The sequence below is a fragment of the Gamsiella multidivaricata genome (genome assembly GCF_025024155.1).
Source record: "Gamsiella multidivaricata strain RSA 2152 chromosome Unknown BC939scaffold_29, whole genome shotgun sequence".
Lineage (NCBI taxonomy): Eukaryota > Fungi > Mortierellomycota > Mortierellomycetes > Mortierellales > Mortierellaceae > Gamsiella > Gamsiella multidivaricata.
Window position 1 is genome coordinate 20,312 of NW_026251737.1, and position 16,397 is coordinate 36,708.

The 16,397-nt window shown below is 51.6% G+C and overlaps 8 protein-coding genes across 8 annotated transcripts; 7 read left to right on the plus strand and 1 right to left on the minus strand.

Annotated features, from left to right (window-relative positions):
* The first annotated feature begins 332 nt into the window (after positions 1–332).
* On the plus strand, positions 333–1,636 carry BC939DRAFT_141191 (uncharacterized protein). Its single transcript, XM_051550151.1, has 4 exons — positions 333–434; positions 642–695; positions 790–911; positions 1,027–1,636. The coding sequence occupies exons 1-4, from the start codon at positions 425–427 to the stop codon at positions 1,396–1,398; spliced, it is 558 nt and encodes a 185-aa protein (XP_051412601.1). The 5' UTR covers positions 333–424; the 3' UTR covers positions 1,399–1,636.
* A 7-nt stretch (positions 1,637–1,643) lies between these two features.
* Positions 1,644–4,139, plus strand: BC939DRAFT_528508 (uncharacterized protein). Its single transcript, XM_051561461.1, has 4 exons — positions 1,644–1,984; positions 2,096–2,176; positions 2,283–2,990; positions 3,077–4,139. The coding sequence occupies exons 1-4, from the start codon at positions 1,828–1,830 to the stop codon at positions 4,078–4,080; spliced, it is 1,950 nt and encodes a 649-aa protein (XP_051412602.1). The 5' UTR covers positions 1,644–1,827; the 3' UTR covers positions 4,081–4,139.
* Positions 4,140–4,195: 56 nt separating this feature from the next.
* On the minus strand, positions 4,196–5,193 carry BC939DRAFT_449951 (phosphate transporter). Its single transcript, XM_051555449.1, has one exon. The coding sequence runs from the start codon at positions 5,170–5,172 to the stop codon at positions 4,237–4,239; it is 936 nt and encodes a 311-aa protein (XP_051412603.1). The 5' UTR covers positions 5,173–5,193; the 3' UTR covers positions 4,196–4,236.
* A 305-nt stretch (positions 5,194–5,498) lies between these two features.
* On the plus strand, positions 5,499–5,919 carry BC939DRAFT_449952 (uncharacterized protein). Its single transcript, XM_051555450.1, has one exon. It carries the CDS (start codon positions 5,531–5,533, stop codon positions 5,786–5,788), a length of 258 nt encoding a protein of 85 aa, XP_051412604.1. The 5' UTR covers positions 5,499–5,530; the 3' UTR covers positions 5,789–5,919.
* A 1,095-nt stretch (positions 5,920–7,014) lies between these two features.
* Positions 7,015–8,465, plus strand: BC939DRAFT_449954 (uncharacterized protein). The gene is made up of 2 exons (XM_051555451.1): positions 7,015–8,045; positions 8,256–8,465. Exons 1-2 carry the CDS (start codon positions 7,151–7,153, stop codon positions 8,321–8,323), a joined length of 963 nt encoding a protein of 320 aa, XP_051412605.1. The 5' UTR covers positions 7,015–7,150; the 3' UTR covers positions 8,324–8,465.
* An 84-nt stretch (positions 8,466–8,549) lies between these two features.
* Positions 8,550–11,303, plus strand: BC939DRAFT_449959 (uncharacterized protein). Its single transcript, XM_051555452.1, has 11 exons — positions 8,550–8,814; positions 8,922–8,986; positions 9,067–9,145; positions 9,243–9,572; positions 9,657–9,697; positions 9,792–9,937; positions 10,018–10,139; positions 10,260–10,397; positions 10,504–10,619; positions 10,721–10,826; positions 10,937–11,303. Exons 1-11 carry the CDS (start codon positions 8,593–8,595, stop codon positions 11,006–11,008), a joined length of 1,437 nt encoding a protein of 478 aa, XP_051412606.1. The 5' UTR covers positions 8,550–8,592; the 3' UTR covers positions 11,009–11,303.
* An 87-nt stretch (positions 11,304–11,390) lies between these two features.
* BC939DRAFT_396683 (Aldehyde/histidinol dehydrogenase) lies at positions 11,391–13,173 on the plus strand (the record flags this gene model as incomplete). Its single annotated transcript, XM_051552311.1, has 3 exons — positions 11,391–11,549; positions 11,660–12,313; positions 12,412–13,173. 3 exons carry the CDS (start codon positions 11,391–11,393, stop codon positions 13,171–13,173), a joined length of 1,575 nt encoding a protein of 524 aa, XP_051412607.1.
* Positions 13,174–13,481: 308 nt separating this feature from the next.
* Positions 13,482–15,768, plus strand: BC939DRAFT_492613 (uncharacterized protein). Its single transcript, XM_051559532.1, has 3 exons — positions 13,482–13,769; positions 13,859–14,638; positions 14,721–15,768. Exons 1-3 carry the CDS (start codon positions 13,622–13,624, stop codon positions 15,746–15,748), a joined length of 1,956 nt encoding a protein of 651 aa, XP_051412608.1. The 5' UTR covers positions 13,482–13,621; the 3' UTR covers positions 15,749–15,768.
* The last annotated feature ends 629 nt before the right edge of the window (positions 15,769–16,397 follow it).

Consider the following 16,397-nt stretch of genomic DNA (forward strand, 5'->3'; position numbering starts at 1 on the left):
CACAACAACAGCAACAACAACAACAAAAAGGATCTCCCAGTAGCATGAAAAGGACAAGATAAAAATGTCGGTCAAAAGATGAAGGTCGTCTTCAACCCCCTCTCCAGTCCCCTCACTCCTTTGTTCTCTCCATCTTTAGGACGCCTTCCAGCACATATAACTTCTTCCCTTGATCATATTGATCCTTATTCCCCACGTTCACGGTTTTACTATTATTAAAATGATGGATGCTTTGACCAGTTCTCGCTACAAGGAATGCCAGGTCTGCTGGAGCAAGGATCAACAGATTCTGGTCAAAGATGAGGTGATCCGAGCGAAGGACGCAGTGATCGCCGCCAAAGACGAGGCGCTCGCTCAAAAAGACGTGGCTCTAAGGAATGAACGAGAGCTCCGGGAACAGCTTCAGAAGCAACTGAAATCATTAATGTCTGGAGGTAGGCAACTATCCTTATCCCGCTTACTCGCTCAATACATCTGAGGGATAGGCAGCCCACACAAAATCTGACAAGGAGCATGCTTCGACATGCAAGCTGTCAGATACGCATCCTTTGTCTACTGAATGTTCTCATATTTGTCTAATGCTTCCCCCAAGAATATAATGTTGCAATATGTGCGATCTGACAATCTGTTGATACATGTAGTCTCCAAAAAGGCCGGCGGCAGCAACACAAAGTCAGCAGGCTGTAAAGCGCAAGGTAAGACGTCTGTTCTCCTGTATCTTTTTTGTATTCAGGAATGGTACCCCCTGAGCGGCATCTCCTCATCTAATGCTTTGAATGAACGGCATAGAGGAAAAGGACGCATTGACGATCTACATAAGGAACGTGGGCGAGCACATTACATATGAGATGCTGTACAAAGCCTTTTCTGCCTTTGGTACCATCCGCACCCTGAACGTCCTCCACCCCAAGGTACGCGTCCTCTTTTTTTTTTTTTTTACATCACTACGACTATGGGTGAAGAATGAACATTCGAACGAAGTGCTGACCAGCGGAAGGAGACCTCCTCGCGTATGTTATACAAAAGGCGTGTGCGTTTGCAGAGTTCGCCACGCATGAGGCCTATCAAAAAGCACTCGCTGCTGGATGTGTACCTGTGGGTGATGGTCAGGAAACTGTCCTGCCGGAGAAACGCGTTCGTCGACCTCAGCAAACGTTTGCGGGCCGCCCCTCACGCGATAACCTGAAATCGGTCGGAAACCGACTTGTGCCGATTGTGCCTTCACATCATCTGTACCTCAGCAGCGACAACAGCAGTACCACCAGCACTAACAGCTCTGATTCGGCCCGCAATGATGGCATGACAAAGGGCCAGAGCACCTACGAGAACCAGATCAAGGTCAGCAGCAACTGGCTCAGAAGAGAGGACGAGGGTTGCGACCTGACTACCGCATACTGAGCTCTATTCTGGAGGGGCCAAGTCTATCTTGATGCACATTCCCCATGGCGTCCAGACATTGTCGTGCGCGACCCAGACGCGTTTTCGTCTCTTTCCTTTGAATACGCCGATCATACCTCGAATCAAACGAACCATCGCTGCCGAGAGGAGTACGCACACACTGACTACTTGATGCCACGAAAGAGTAATAAAAAAAAACCTGATGGCGATTATTCGTTACAGTTGTCCGATCATGCTACACAAGACCCGGAAGAGCTATTGACTAGCCATGGCACAATTGAGCCGACCAGGCTTCGTGTCCAACCGAGGGCATAAATCCCTCGACCACTTTCACCTTTCGTTTCACACCAAGATTCGCCCTCTTCTCTCATCAACCCATTCACCTTCCGCATCAACCCATCCCTCAGTCAGAAGAGAGATCATCAAGAGATGTCCAAGATCAACAAGAAAGCTGTAGGCGCCGCGGCCCTTGGTGGCATAGCCGGGGCAGCCTACCTCAAGAAAAAGTTGAACCAGGATCCCACCCGAGGACCATGGAATCCTCGCGTGGACTTGCAAACCCATTACGACTACATTATCCTTGGAGGTAATCCTATTCACTGAAGAAACACATGTCTTCTCCGCTAGCAGTTAATATATGTTTTCCATAGTCGCTAACATGCTGTCTGCCACCGCGGCATGGGTGTGCACTTCGTAGGAGGAACCGCGGGCTGCGCTCTTGCCAGCAGGCTGGCTGAAGACCCCAGCATCAATGTCCTTATTCTTGAAGCCGGTTTCAGTAAGTCGACATCGTATACCACCCTTTATTGCATTTGCGCTTCTTTCTCCACAAGGCACATCTTAATTCATTTTCAAACGCCCTGTTTATTCTTTTTGCAAATTAGCCGATGATATCCCTGGCAGCATGACCCCAATGTTGTTTTCCACGCTCTGGCGAACGGATGCTGATTGGAACCTGGTAACCGTGCCACAGACACATGTCCTTGGACGTATCATGGATCAGCCTCGTGGAAAGCTACTCGGAGGATCCAGCTCCATTAATGCCATGATGTATCACCGTGGACCTGCCTCTGATTATGATGAATGGGAATCACTTGGCAACCCAGGCTGGTCCTACAAGGAATGTCTGCACTACTTCAAGAAGGCAGAGGGCTTCAATGACCCTACGCTGCCTGTTGGTCATCTGAGGGGACCCTTGACGAAGCGTACGCCAAAGCCACAATACGAGGAGTTCGAGCCCGAGTTCCACGGAACAGATGGACCCTGGCAGATCACGTACCACCACATGTATGGTTCTGCCGAGGGCTTCGTCAGAGCCAATGTGGCCGAGAACGTCCCATTCAACAAGGACTTCAACGGCAGCAGTACCCTCGGTGTTAATCGAGTGCAGACATTCATCCAGCGAAACGCAGTTCGAAGCAGTGCTGCCCGTGCTTATCTGGGTCCAGATCGACTGCTGAAGAATGGTAAGCCTAGGGTGGACCGAGGACGGATTCGCATTGTATATGGCGCCCATATTGTTCGAGTCCTAGTCCAGAAGCGTCGCGGGGTTAAGATTGCGATCGGTGCAGAATTCCTGGATACAAACCACGGTAAGTTTTGCTTTATAGCGCATGTTGTCGTTATTTATTTTTTTGTTGCACATGGTAGCGGGACTAACTTATTATTCTCCCATTAGAGATGCAACGGGTCATGGCCGTCAAGGAGGTCTTGCTCTGCGCAGGAACTTTAGGTTCACCCCACATCCTTTTGGCCTCAGGGATCGGTCCAGTACCGCACCCTACGATTCCTCATATTCACACTCTCCCCGGTGTGGGTAGGAACCTCGCTGATCATCTTGGTGTCCCCATCTTCTTCCGCGCACCGTCCAGCTGCGACGTCCTTGGATCGCAAGCGCGGTTCTACAACTTACCCAAGTTGATGTATGACTACAACGTCAATGGAATCGGAATACTGTCCTCTCAAGGGGTGGAGAGCGCGTGCTTTGCCCGCCTTGAGGACATCGCACCAGAGTTTGTGGCGCGGGAAAAGGCGAATGGTACGTGGCAGGATCGATCCAGTGGACCACAGGCACCTCACATCGAGGTCCTCTTCGTGCCTGGCTATTGGCGCGATCACGGTAAGATCCTGGCCCCTGACAATCAGCACTACTATACCCTTGTCGGACTTTTGCTCAACCCTGTCTCGAGCGGCACAGTTACGATTTCGGACGTGAAGGATGGGAAAATTGAGACTCTGATCGACCCGAATTATCTGGAGGACGAGTTTGATACCCGCGTGTTGGCAGAGACGGTTCGATTCATTCGTCGTCTCGGAGAGCGGATGCGTAAGGACCCAACTTGTGGAGGGGTCGAGATTTACCCTGGTGTTGATAAGGTTCCTAGTGATGATGAAGCGGCGCTGCATACCCATATCAAGAAGGAGCTCGCGTGCTTCTACCATCCCACTTCGACTTGCCGCATGGGTCCACCGTCCGATCCGCTGGCTGTGGTCGATGCACGTTTGAACGTCCATGGCATTGACCGCCTCCGTGTTGTGGACGCGAGCATCATGCCCAAGCTTCCAGCTGCACATACCTGCGCGCCGACGATCATGATCGCAGAGAAAGCCGCAGATATGATCAAAGAGGACTGGAAGGATTTGCCAGCTCACGGGGAGCAAGTGGTCTTTGCGAAGTTGTAATACCAACCATTCTACACATTGCGATACTGTTCGTAACTGAGCAATAAAAAATATATATATCTATGTATAAAAAACTGAACAAAAGAAACTCTTTAATGTACATGAAGTTGAGGGGGATAAAGTCTATGTGTTTAGCATATGTTACAATAGTGTAGTCTAAAGCTTGTGAGGAGAGTTGATAATCAACGCGAAAATAGCCCCGGAGACCACACCGGCAGCAGGCAAGGTAAGGATCCAAGACGAAGCAATGAGGCCAAGAATCTTCCAGTTAATGGACTTGACACCTCCTCCGCTGCAGAGACCGGCCGCGGTGGTGGCGCCGGTGATGCAGTGCGTTGTGGAGATGGGCATACCGAGCTTGGAGCAGGTCAAAACGGTCAAACTGGTGCCGAGTGAAAGAGAGAATCCTCTACTGGGCGAGACGTAGCAGATGTTGTTACCGAGCGTGGCCATGACCTTGTAGCCATATGTCAACAGACCAATATCGATGGCGATACCTCCGTAAGCGAGGATCCAGACAGGCACAGGGGACTGGCCAGTGACATCAACCATACCGTGCTGCCAGATGTAATAGATAGTGGTCAGAGGGCCGATGGCATTAGCAACGTCGTTGGAACCGTGGGCAAAGGAGGCAAAGCAGGCGGTCAAGATCTGAAGCGTGCAGAAGAGTTGCTCGGTCTTGCTGTCGTAGCGGGTAGACTTGTCGTGTAAGTTCTCGACGTCCTCGGTCTTCGTGGTGATGTCCTGGTTCAGGCCATGGAAAGCCTTCTTCTTCAACTTCTGGAACATGGACAGAGACTTGGGTTCGGGATCGTCCAGGGCAGCCAGGCTGCTATTCACAGTGCCGTCGCCCTCCTCGATCTCACCGCCAACGGTTTTGTCCTCCTTCTGGACACTGGAAGAAATCTCCTCGAGATTCTCGGAGGCCTTGGCGCGAGTCGAAACGAAGCGGACATAGAAGGAGTGGTACCAACGGAGAGGTTCCTCGCCTTCGAGCTTTCTGCGCAGGTAGACCTTGAGGAAAAAGTTGCACCAGAGGAAGACCACGAGAGCGATACCGAAGGAAATGCCGATGACAGTGCCAAGGGGCATCTCGGAAAGGCTGAGGCCGGGTGAGCCCTTAAAGATAATGTAAAAGACATTGATGAAGATAGTGATGGCAAAGTAGAAGGGGATAGCCGTGAGACCACGCTTGAGGGAGTCGCTGTGCTGGAGGATAAAGTAACGCGTGACGGTGAAGATGACGGCGGTGACCAATCCTGCAACAACAGGACTGATCAGCCAGGAGAGGACGATGGTACCAATACCACCCCACTTGACGGTGCTAAAACCAAAGCCAGCAATACCAGTGCCGGTGATGGCGCCGACGATGGCGTGTGTGGTCGAGACAGGCAGGCCGCGGGATGAGGCGAAGAGGACCCAGGTGGAAGAACCGACGAGAGCGCAGACCATGCCTAGCATCAGCAACTCGGGCTGTTCACTGAAGAGACTGACGTCGATTAAGTCGCCCTTGATGGTATCGGCAGTGGAGGAACCCATGAGGAAAGCACCGAGAAACTCGCAGACGGAAGCGATCAGGACGGCTTGCTTGAGGTTTAGAGCGCCTGAACCGACGGCAGCGCCAAAGCTGTTGCTGACATCGTTGGCACCGATGCCGAAGCTGTCGAGGAAGGCAAAGACCATACCGATGGCAAAGAGGAACGTGTAATCACCAGGGAGCATCATGTTGGCGACGAGGGATGAGGAAGGGGAGGTGCGAGAGGGTACCGAGATGTGAAGGGGGCGGCAAGGGAGGACAGCGTTCAAGGCAGAATATTTATACGCCTATGGCAGATGCACAAGAAATGGTGGATGGATCCCCGGTATAGGTGCTAGACTAGTCCGGCGATCCAAAGGGAACATGAACTTGAATCCACACTCAGCAAGACTGGACATAAACGAACGGATGCTCGCTCCCCCCTTCCTTTCTTTCCTAGCGGAATAAAAAACACCGATCGACGCAAGTCTTCACACGGGCAGCCTGTACGACTACAACATTCGTCTCTTTGCCGTAATCCTGTTTAGACTATAAGGATTAACGAAGAGATAGAGCTCCCCAGCCAATCAAGCCGCCCATGGCCAGCATGCATCCCTGTGATAGGCAGCAGACTCGAGTATGAGAGGAGAACTCTAAGTCTGATTGGCTGTAGCTCACCGGGGCCATGTCTATTGTGTGTTGGTTGAGATCTGGTACCAGCGTTCTGGGTCGTCTTCAGTGACATAAAGTATTCACGTACAAGAAATAAAAAATAAAGTTTGATGAGACAACATCGAATTCCATCGCGACTAGGAAGGTTGCTCCTCCGGACTTTGCTCCTTCCATAGGTTTGTTTCCCTGTATCTGTATCCCTGTGTCCCACGTCGATGAGCCAGAAGCGCGGACATGCGCATATGGGAACCAATACAGTCTTTTGGTGCTGCTGAGGACTGATACTCTGGTGCTCTCACTCAAACAACCAGTCGCGTGCGTTAAATTCTCCTGCTGTGGCTGTGTTCTAGATCGTCAGAGACATTCCTGCAACATTCCAGTCCTTTTGTGTGGCCTCGGTGGCGACCACAGCCAAGAATAGAACGCGACGGACTAGCGATAGTTAAAGAAAACACAAGCTGGACCCTTATACCCGCATGGAGGCTATATCGTTCCTATATAGGCGATCTGCAACTTGAACAGACGCTTAATTATCATGCAGAAATGTCAAACCAGAACCTGGTGTGAATCAGCATTGAAATACCTCGAGTTATTTTTTTTTCTCGTAGTTGACGCGTCTCATTGGCAGCCTCAGTGCCCAGACCGGCGCAGGGGCCCAGGCGCCATTAAGAACACCCGAAACGGTGTTCCCTGGTTCCCATCTATTCTCGTCATCTGGATCTGCATAATCGCACCCCACTATGCGTCCCACATGCAAATGTCTACCAGAGACTTCGAAGTAGTAGTCGCCGTCTCCAAAGTATAAAAACCTATACTTGTTCGCCTACCAATCCATCCTCAACAGTCCTCCTCTCAACATCGCAAGCATCTTCTTCAGCCAATATGAAGGTCCCATCCCTTCTCTCCATTGCCGCATTAGTGGCCGTGGTGACCGCGCAGTCCTCGGACAATGCTGCCGAGTCCGCCGCTGTCACCAAGGGTGACGATATTGCCAGTATGCCTCCTACCGAGAGCCTCGATAATGGCCTCGAGCCGCAACGTGGTGGTCCCACCTTGTTCACTGCCTGGTCCTCTCCCGGATTCAAGGGTCACAAGCAGAGGAACAAGAACACCCCTGGCTGTTACCGTCTCGATGGTGGTGCCGTCGGCAGCTTCGACGCCTCCCGCTCGTACAAGTATGCCTTCTTTAATGACAATCGCTGCAAGAACAGGATGATCTACGGCTGGACATCTGCACCCATTAGGCGATTTAACCCTCTGATCTACCCCGGGTCCGTCAAGATCCTCGAGGACAGGCCTGAGCCCCCTAGGCCTCAGCCTCCCAGGCCGCAACCTCCCAGACCTGATCCCCCCATGCCGCAGCCCCCCAGACCTCATCCCTCCCAGCCTAACTCTCCTAGGCCTCAGCCTCCCAGGCCACAACCTCCCAGACCTCAACCTCCCAGGCCTCAACCCCCCAGACCTCAACCCCCCAAGCCGCAACCTCCCAGACCCGAGCCTCCCAGGCCCCAACCTCCTAGGCCTCAGCCTCCTAGGCCGCAACCTCCCAGACCTGATCCCCCCATGCCGCAGCCCCCCAGACCTCATCCCTCCCAGCCTAACTCTCCTAGGCCTCAGCCTCCCAGGCCACAACCTCCCAGGCCTCAACCTCCCAGGCCTCAACCCCCCAGACCTCAACCCCCCAAGCCGCAACCTCCCAGACCCGAGCCTCCCAGGCCCCAACCTCCTAGGCCTCAGCCTCCTAGGCCGCAACCTCCCAGACCTGAGCCTCCTAGGCCCCAACCCCCTAGACCACAGCCTCCTAGGCCGCAGCCTCCTAGACCTGAGCCTCCTAGGCAACAATCTGCCGAACCTCGTCCCTCCTGGCCTGGACCTCCCGGACCTCCACCCCCCTGGCCTCGCCCCCCTGGACCGCCACCTCCCTGGCCTCGACCTCCCGGACCTCCACCCCCCTGGCCTCGACCCCCCGGACCTCCACCTCCCTGGCCTCGACCTCCCGGACCGCCACCTCCCTGGCCTCGACCCCCCGGACCTTGGAGGCAGGAAGAGGATTAGGACGATGAGCCCTCGCTCTGTCTACATTTTCCACTAGACAGTGGCAAACTTACCATGTCCCAGCAAACTTGGCATGGCTTGTACATAGCACATTACTGAGCGGCACTACTATAATGTACGAATAAACCGCTACATCTTCAAGCAATGCCTCTGTTTACGTATCAATGTATAATAATATGCATTTCTTTTTATTTTATTTTATTTTTGGTGCCAAATCCGTTCAGGACGACGTTCGAGAGGACGCCACGTAACGTGACACGACCAACCTTATGCCAAGAACGATGTTCGTTCTTCTCTGCTCTACCACACTTGCCACCAATCCCCAAGCATCCCATTCCACACCTACTCTGTCGATCGGACTAGTCATGCGGGGGACAAAGGTCGAGAAATGCTTCCCTCGTCAGGAGCTCAATGACAGGGCCAAGGTGTCCATGGTCGACTCGACACCACTTCGATTCTACTTTCGAACAGCAGAGCACCTCTTCAAGCAGGTATGGAAACAACGCCTATTCTTGAACTTCCAGCTCACTCTGCCCGAACGTTCACTGGGGTCAATGATGCCCAAAAATACTAATAAGGTCCAATTCTCGTTAAATAGGCCAAGATTTATCAGATGGAAGGCGACCTTCAGACCTCCTACATTCTCTACATGCGATTCTGCAAGTACGTGTTCTGAAGCTTGCATGATGCTTACAAGGAAGGATGCAGCACTGGGCGTTAGTCTCACGCTGAGTCCTCTTCAGCCTAGTCATCTCTGAACTTCAGAAGCACCCCGATTACACTAATCCGGATCACAAGCCCTGGTTGCTTGCCCTCAGAAAAGTATGTTTGGTGAATCCAATAAAGCGAACAAATCGGGGAACAAATAGACACTATCTCTCTTACATTAACCATGTCGCCTATTTTCTATCAACTTTAGAGTGCAATGACAGCCTTGAAAGAAACCGAGGCACTGAAGCCGGTCTTGGATAAAAAGTACGAGGACTATCAGGAGTACATTCGACAGCGGGAAGCAAAGATCAGAGCGCAGGCCATGGAAGCGCAGCAGCAATTGGAGATGCAGCGGAAACAGAATACAGAGAGGAACCTCAGGGAGCAGCAGGAATTACACTGGGCTGACAACCCCCCGACTCAGACTTGGTCACTGGCCAAGGCACTTGAAGGTGTCCCAGGAGTATACCCAGCCCAGCCGGCCCATCGCGTTCATTCACGCCATCATCATTACGACAATACAGTGGCAGTCAGCGAGGTACATGTTCATGAACATTCGCTATCTGACTTGAGCCCAAGGTCGAGGGAGCACGGTTACTGACAGCACCTTATGCGACTTTAGATCCAATACCCCGAGCAATATCAACGTCAATACCATGGCCGGTAAGGACAGACGGACAAAAATATTTGTATCAATACTTGTTTCTGGATCAGTCTCAAAGTTTTGACAGACGACCGATTGACCCTATACTTGTAGGTCGGAAGCCCCGATGCCAAGTATCCAGCCTCAACAGCTTGTCCCAACGCCAACAGGCCCACCGCCAGCATTACCACGGAAACCCGTCTCGCTAAACAACGCACCGAAACTGCCGCCCAAAATCCAGATCGAGGAAGATGTGCATGGTATGTTCGACAGTTCTGCACGCGATTGCCTTGGTATGAGCGCGCTTGACCATGTTCTCATCCGTACTCTTTCTCCCTAGAATTCTCGCGAGGATTGAGGACTCTCATTGTCCCTGTGCGATTGCTGGACAGATTCCTGAACATTGTACGCCCCAATACGATTAAGAATCTGGAGACATGCGGAATCTTGGCGGGTGTACTGGTAAAATTGCATTCATGTCTCGTGTATGCAATCTAAGATTGTGTCGTACAATGGGGTTCTGAAGCGAGGCATCACGTCTCTCACTCATTTTCTTGTTTGGTCAACTCGGACTTTTTATAGTCTCACAACAGACTGACGGTAACAACCCTCATTATCCCAAAGCAAACTGCGACCTCGGATACGTGTTCCACAACCAATGAAGATGAGCTGTTTGAATACCAGAGCGAACGGGATCTTATGACATTGGGCTGGATTCATGTATGTTCTCGTCTTATGTCTAAGCGGAAGTTTTTGAACCCATACTGAGCATAGGAATGGGCCTTTGATGATAACTAATGCTGGATATTGCCCGTAAACACTGCAGACACATCCAACGCAGACGTGCTTTATGAGCTCTGTCGACCTTCATACTCATTGTTCATACCAGTTGATGCTGCCAGAGGCCATCGCCATTGTGTGTGCTCCGAAGCACGACAAAGAGTAAGGCCACCCTTATGCAAGGATTCAGCCACGTTGACGTTTTCCTTGAAGCGATACAATCTGCTCATATACTGTTGATATCGACTGTTGTACCACTATAGCTATGGCGTATTCAGGTTAACAGATCCGCCGGGAATTCAAGTGATCACCAATTGTCGTCAAAAGCCGCTTTTCCATCAGCATCCGGGAGAGGATGATATTTACACTGTAAGGACTCTTTTTATCAACTACATACATGAAGCTGACTTAACACCTGCACAAATGACTGATGAGAAGCTGTTCATGTCTCTTTCTGTGCGGACCAAATGTTTAAATAGGATGCGTGCGACCAGGGCCATGTGGAGCTGGTCGACCTTGACCTGGAGATTGTAGATCTGCGAAGGAAATGAATAAAGTGCCATGTCCTCTATATCGTCACACAGACTTGTCGTTCTCAGCGAACTAGGAGAAGGAAAGAGAGCCGCGGCAATTGGTTGGTTGATCTGTCCACGGATGAGGGGAAAGACGTGACCAAGGCAGCTGGGGTTGAATCTTCATCGGAGATGGATGAGAATGGCACCAATACGACCTCAAGTGTGGGGCAAGAAGAAGGACTGCTGAACCTCACTCACATTCAAAATTATTCCCACGCTTCCCCCGAACTTTTCTCTTCATCTTCCCTCCTCATCCCTCTCTCCCTCCTCATCTCTCTTTCTCTTTCTCTTTCTCTTTCTCTCCCCTCACCCCTCACCCCTCCTCCTCCCTCTCTCCACCATGTTGTCTTATGCTGCTATGCGCCGTGTTGCGGCTTCGACCGCCTTCAAGCGTGCCCTCTCGACCTCCAGACCCGCTCTCTATGCCACCCAATCGTCGATCCCTCGTACAAAGCTGTTCATCAATGGCGAGTTTATCGACTCCAAGACTGACAAGTGGATTGAGCTCCGCAACCCCGTAAGACGCCTCCGGGGATCCCAGAAAACCATTGTACATGTACGCCCTACTCTCCTTATTGATGTCTCATACTCATCTAATACGCCCTTCCGTTTCTTAATATTGACCAGGCCACACAAGAGATCGTCACCCTCGTCCCTGAGGCCACTCCCGAGGAGCTCAAGTACGCTGCTGATACCGCCGCTGAAGCCTTCAAGACCTGGAGAAAGACCTCCATCCTTCACCGCCAGCGCAAGATGCTCGACCTCCAGCTTCTGATTCGTGACAACATGGATAGAATCGCCCATTCAATCACCTTGGAGCAGGGTAAGACCTTGGCTGATGCCCGCGGTGATGTCCTCCGCGGTCTCCAGGTTGTTGAGTCAGCCTGCGCTATCCCCCACATGCTCATGGGTGACACCCTCGAGGTCGCCACCGATATGGATACCTACACGATCCGCGAGCCCCTCGGTGTCGTTGCCGGTATCACTCCCTTCAATTTCCCTGCTATGATCCCCCTCTGGATGTTCCCTCTCGCCAATGTCATTGGAAACACTTGCATTATCAAGCCCTCCGAGAAGGACCCTGGCGCCACCATGATCCTCGCTGAGCTCGCTCAGAAGGCCGGTATCCCTGCTGGTGTCCTGAACGTCGTTCATGGTGCCAGGGACACCGTCAACTTCATTTGCGATAACGAGCACATCAAGGCCATCTCCTTTGTCGGAAGTGACCAGGCTGGTCACTACATCCACGAGCGTGGTTCTCGCAACGGCAAGCGTGTCCAGGTACGAGCACACTCCCATTTATGATGAGCAACTGCTCAGGGTCACTCCATAGAGCTTGTATATTCATTTGTTACTATTTCTTCTTCAATGACATCTAGGCAAACCTGGGCGCCAAGAACCACGGAATCATCATGCCCGACGCCAACAAGAACCATACCTTGAACCAGCTTACTGGTGCTGCCTTTGGTGCTGCTGGCCAGCGTTGTATGGCTCTTTCGACCGTAGTTTTTGTCGGCAAGGCCAAGGAGTGGCTTCCTGAGCTCGTCGAGCGTGCACAGAAGCTCAAAGTCTCCTCTGGCTTTGAAGCCGATGCTGATCTCGGCCCCTTGATCTCTCCTGAGGCCCTCAAGCGCGTGGAACGTCTCATTGATTCCGGTGTAAAGGAGGGCGCAGAGTTGGTTCTGGATGGACGTGGCCTCAAAGTCCAGAAGTACGAGAAGGGCAACTTTATTGGGCCTAGCATCTTGACTAACGTCAGAACTGACATGGAGTGCTACCGTGAAGAGATCTTTGGACCCGTCCTTGTCTGCTTAAATGCTGAGACTCTGGATGATGCCATCGATATCATCAACAAGAACCCTTATGGAAACGGAACCGCCATCTTCACCCAGAGCGGCGCCATCGCTAGAAAGTTTGCCAACGAGGTCGATGCTGGCCAGGTCGGCATCAACGTCCCCATCCCCGTGCCATTGCCCATGTTCTCGTTCACTGGCTCCCGTGGCTCGATCCGTGGTGATGTTAACTTTTACGGCAAGTCTGGAGTCAGCTTCTATACCTCGACTAAGACTGTCACTGCTCTCTGGCGCCATGAGGATGCTGACAGCACCGTTGCCAACGTCAACATGCCCACTATGAAGTAAATATAACAAAACCTTGGACGCGATCTTGTTTAGAGGACCAACACATTGTATCATAGAAAAAACCTCTTTTCAAGTAATAAAAGCGCAATACAGATTTATTCTAACGTGCAGAGCTGAAGCCGCGAGTGCGCCTCTGCCTGTTGATTTACGAGTTTGCTCCTGTTGTTTGACGAGGAGGAACAGAAGACCGCTTTCATTTCTACTTTACGGCAACGATCCTTTGTACCTCGAAAGGTACAACAATTAATATGCTACAGCCCGAGCCGGCGATGCCAAACAGGCCTGGGAGACTGGTACTTGCGTTGCTACAACAATAAAATAGATCCAACAAACCCGAGGAATCTTTTACTCATTCGTTCTCCACTTCCATTGCCCATCATACTTTCCTGATCATTTCTCTCATCTCACCCTCGTACCCTTCCTTTTTTTTGAGTTTGAGCCCCACAAAATGTTTGCGCCCAGGCCAGGTGTGCTCAGAGGCGTGGTTTCTGCCCTGAACACGGCCTCGTATCTGGCAAGTCTTCCTGAGGAGGGCAAGGGACCTTGGGACAATGCCAAAGACACTCAGGAACACTACGATTACATTGTTCTTGGAGGTGAGTTGTATGCACGCCCCGACTTACGTTGTTCGATACTAAAGACGCTCAATTGACAGACATTCCAACCCTGGTTTCTTCATCCGCAGGTGGGAGCGCTGGATGCGTGATGGCAAGTCGATTGGCAGAAGATCCCAAAGTCAAGGTCCTCGTTCTGGAAGCAGGTTACTCGGATGAGATTATGTCCTCTCGGACACCGGCCGTCTTTATCCTCAACGTCGACAGTGCAACAGACTGGCAGTTCAAGACCACGCCACAGACGCATGCGGAAGGAAGGGTCATGAAGCAGCCTCGAGGGAAGCTACTTGGAGGGACCAGCTCCATCAATGCCATGATGTATCACCGTGGACCGGCTTCGGACTACGACGAATGGGACTCTCTTGGTAATCCAGGCTGGTCCTACAAAGAGTGTCTGCCGTATTTCAAAAAGTCGGAGGGGTTCAGCGACCCCAATCTGCCGATCTCGCATCCCAAGGGGCCATTGACGAAAAGGGTCAGGAAATCGCAATACGAGACTCACGATCCAGAGTACCATGGCACGGAGGGACCCTGGCAAGTGACCTTTCATCATCTCTACAGCGGATCTGAAGGATTCATTCGGGCGAATATTGCGGAAGGTATACAATTTAATAAGGACTTTAATGGAGAATCGACGTTGGGCGTCAACAGAATTCAGACATTTATCCAGCGTAATGCGGTTCGAAGCTCGTTGTCAAGGGCATTCTTGAAATCCAAGGACATTGTGCCTGGAGGTGGTGCGCGAGGCAAGATCAGGGTTGTGTATGGAGCGGACATCAGGCGAATTCTAGTCCAGATGAAAAAGGGCGTCAAGATGGCCTACGGTGTTGAGTTTGTGGATCACAAGAAAGGTACAAATGCCAATCATGCACGTTTTTGGCTAATGTGCCCTGCAATCGAGTCGAGACTGACGTCTGATCCTTTTCCAACCAGTTCCACGACGCGTCGTGGCGGCTAGAGAGGTATTACTCTGCGCTGGCGCGTTCGGCTCTCCACACATTTTACTCGCGTCCGGAATCGGTCCTTCACCTCAACCCTCCATCCCACATGTCCACATGCTCCCAGGTGTCGGAGCCAACCTTGCAGACCATCTAGGGCTTGGCGTGGTCTTTAGGGCTCGCAACCGCTCCCATGGCGGGCATCAAGAGCTTGCCCTCGCTCGATCGATTATCTCGCTTCTTGACTATAATTTGCGCGGTGTGGGATCGTTGTCCAGCCAGGTCGGCGAGGCTGTGAACTTTGTCCGACTCGAAGAGATCGCTCCGGATTTTGTGGCACGCGAGAAGGCCAATGGGACGTACAGGGAGCGAGCGAGCGGACCTCACTCTCCTCATATCGAGATCATCTTTGCACCGTACTTTATGCGACAACACGGAACTATCATGCCTGCGGACTCGAAGAGCTATTATACCTTGATCGCATTGCTGCTCAATCCCTGTTCCGCGGGCACTGTCACCATTAAAGCCAAGAAGAGCGATAGTCCTAGCGATGGCGGTCCGCCAGAATTCGAGACCGTTATCGATCCCAACTACTTCTCAGACGCGTTTGATGTTCGTGTGATGGTGGAGGCGGTCAAGTTCATGAGAAAATTGGGACGCAGGATGAATCAGGACCTCGAGCTCGGAGGACGGGAGGTCTTTCCGGGTGAGCTGGCGGTTCCGAACCATGATGATGAGAAGCTGCAGAGATTTGTCCGCAATTCGGCAGAGACGTACTATCACCCAACATCGACCTGTCGCATGGGCCCAACGTCGGATCCGCTGGCGGTTGTGGATAGTCGGTTGAACGTCTATGGCGTGGATCGGCTGAGGGTTATTGATGCAAGTGTGATGCCTAAACTGCCGGCGGCGCATACGTGCGCGCCGACGGTTATGATCGCAGAGAGGGCGAGTGATTTCATCAAAGAGGATTGGGAAGATCCCTCGGTCAGGAAGGGAGAACCCACCATGGCGAAGTTGTAGAAAACTCTCAATAAAAAAAAAAAAAAAAAAAATAAAGAAATGATATTTGTCTGCTAAAATGGTTAAGACCAAGGAAAGAGCTCCAGCAACTGTACTACTGAAGCAGAGTAGGCCATAATCGGGACTTTTCATTAAAAGCAGAACTTCCTCCTCTTCCTTCTCACCTCTGGCTGTGTGAGTGTCCGAATAGTTGGGGCGATCTTCTGGGGTACGCTTGAGGATGATACCTGTTTTCATTTCGTGCCGGTGCTCCTTCTCTTCCTCACCAGCATCGCCTCTCTAACAGTCAAATAGATCTTGGTTTTATTTAAAAGCAAATACTAAATACTATAGGCTAGAAGGTAAATGTCATGCACAGCAGCGTTTCCTTTTTTTTTTTTTGATAACTAGGACCCACGGGGACGTGTGGGCTTTATTAGCGTGATACTATCCTCTAGGGACCCCTATTGCTAGAAACATAAAGAAAAGTGGTATCTAATAAACAGCTTTTGCTGCTAAGTCCCGTTCACAATCCTCGTCAGCATGAGTGGTGACTCGAGGAGCCCTGCTCCCTACTTGGCCTGTTGTGCACGAAGGTCATCCTCTAGCCAGTATCCACTGTCATCAAAAACTTGCATCCGCCTAGTCGCTCCATCAGAGTCAGCTCCAG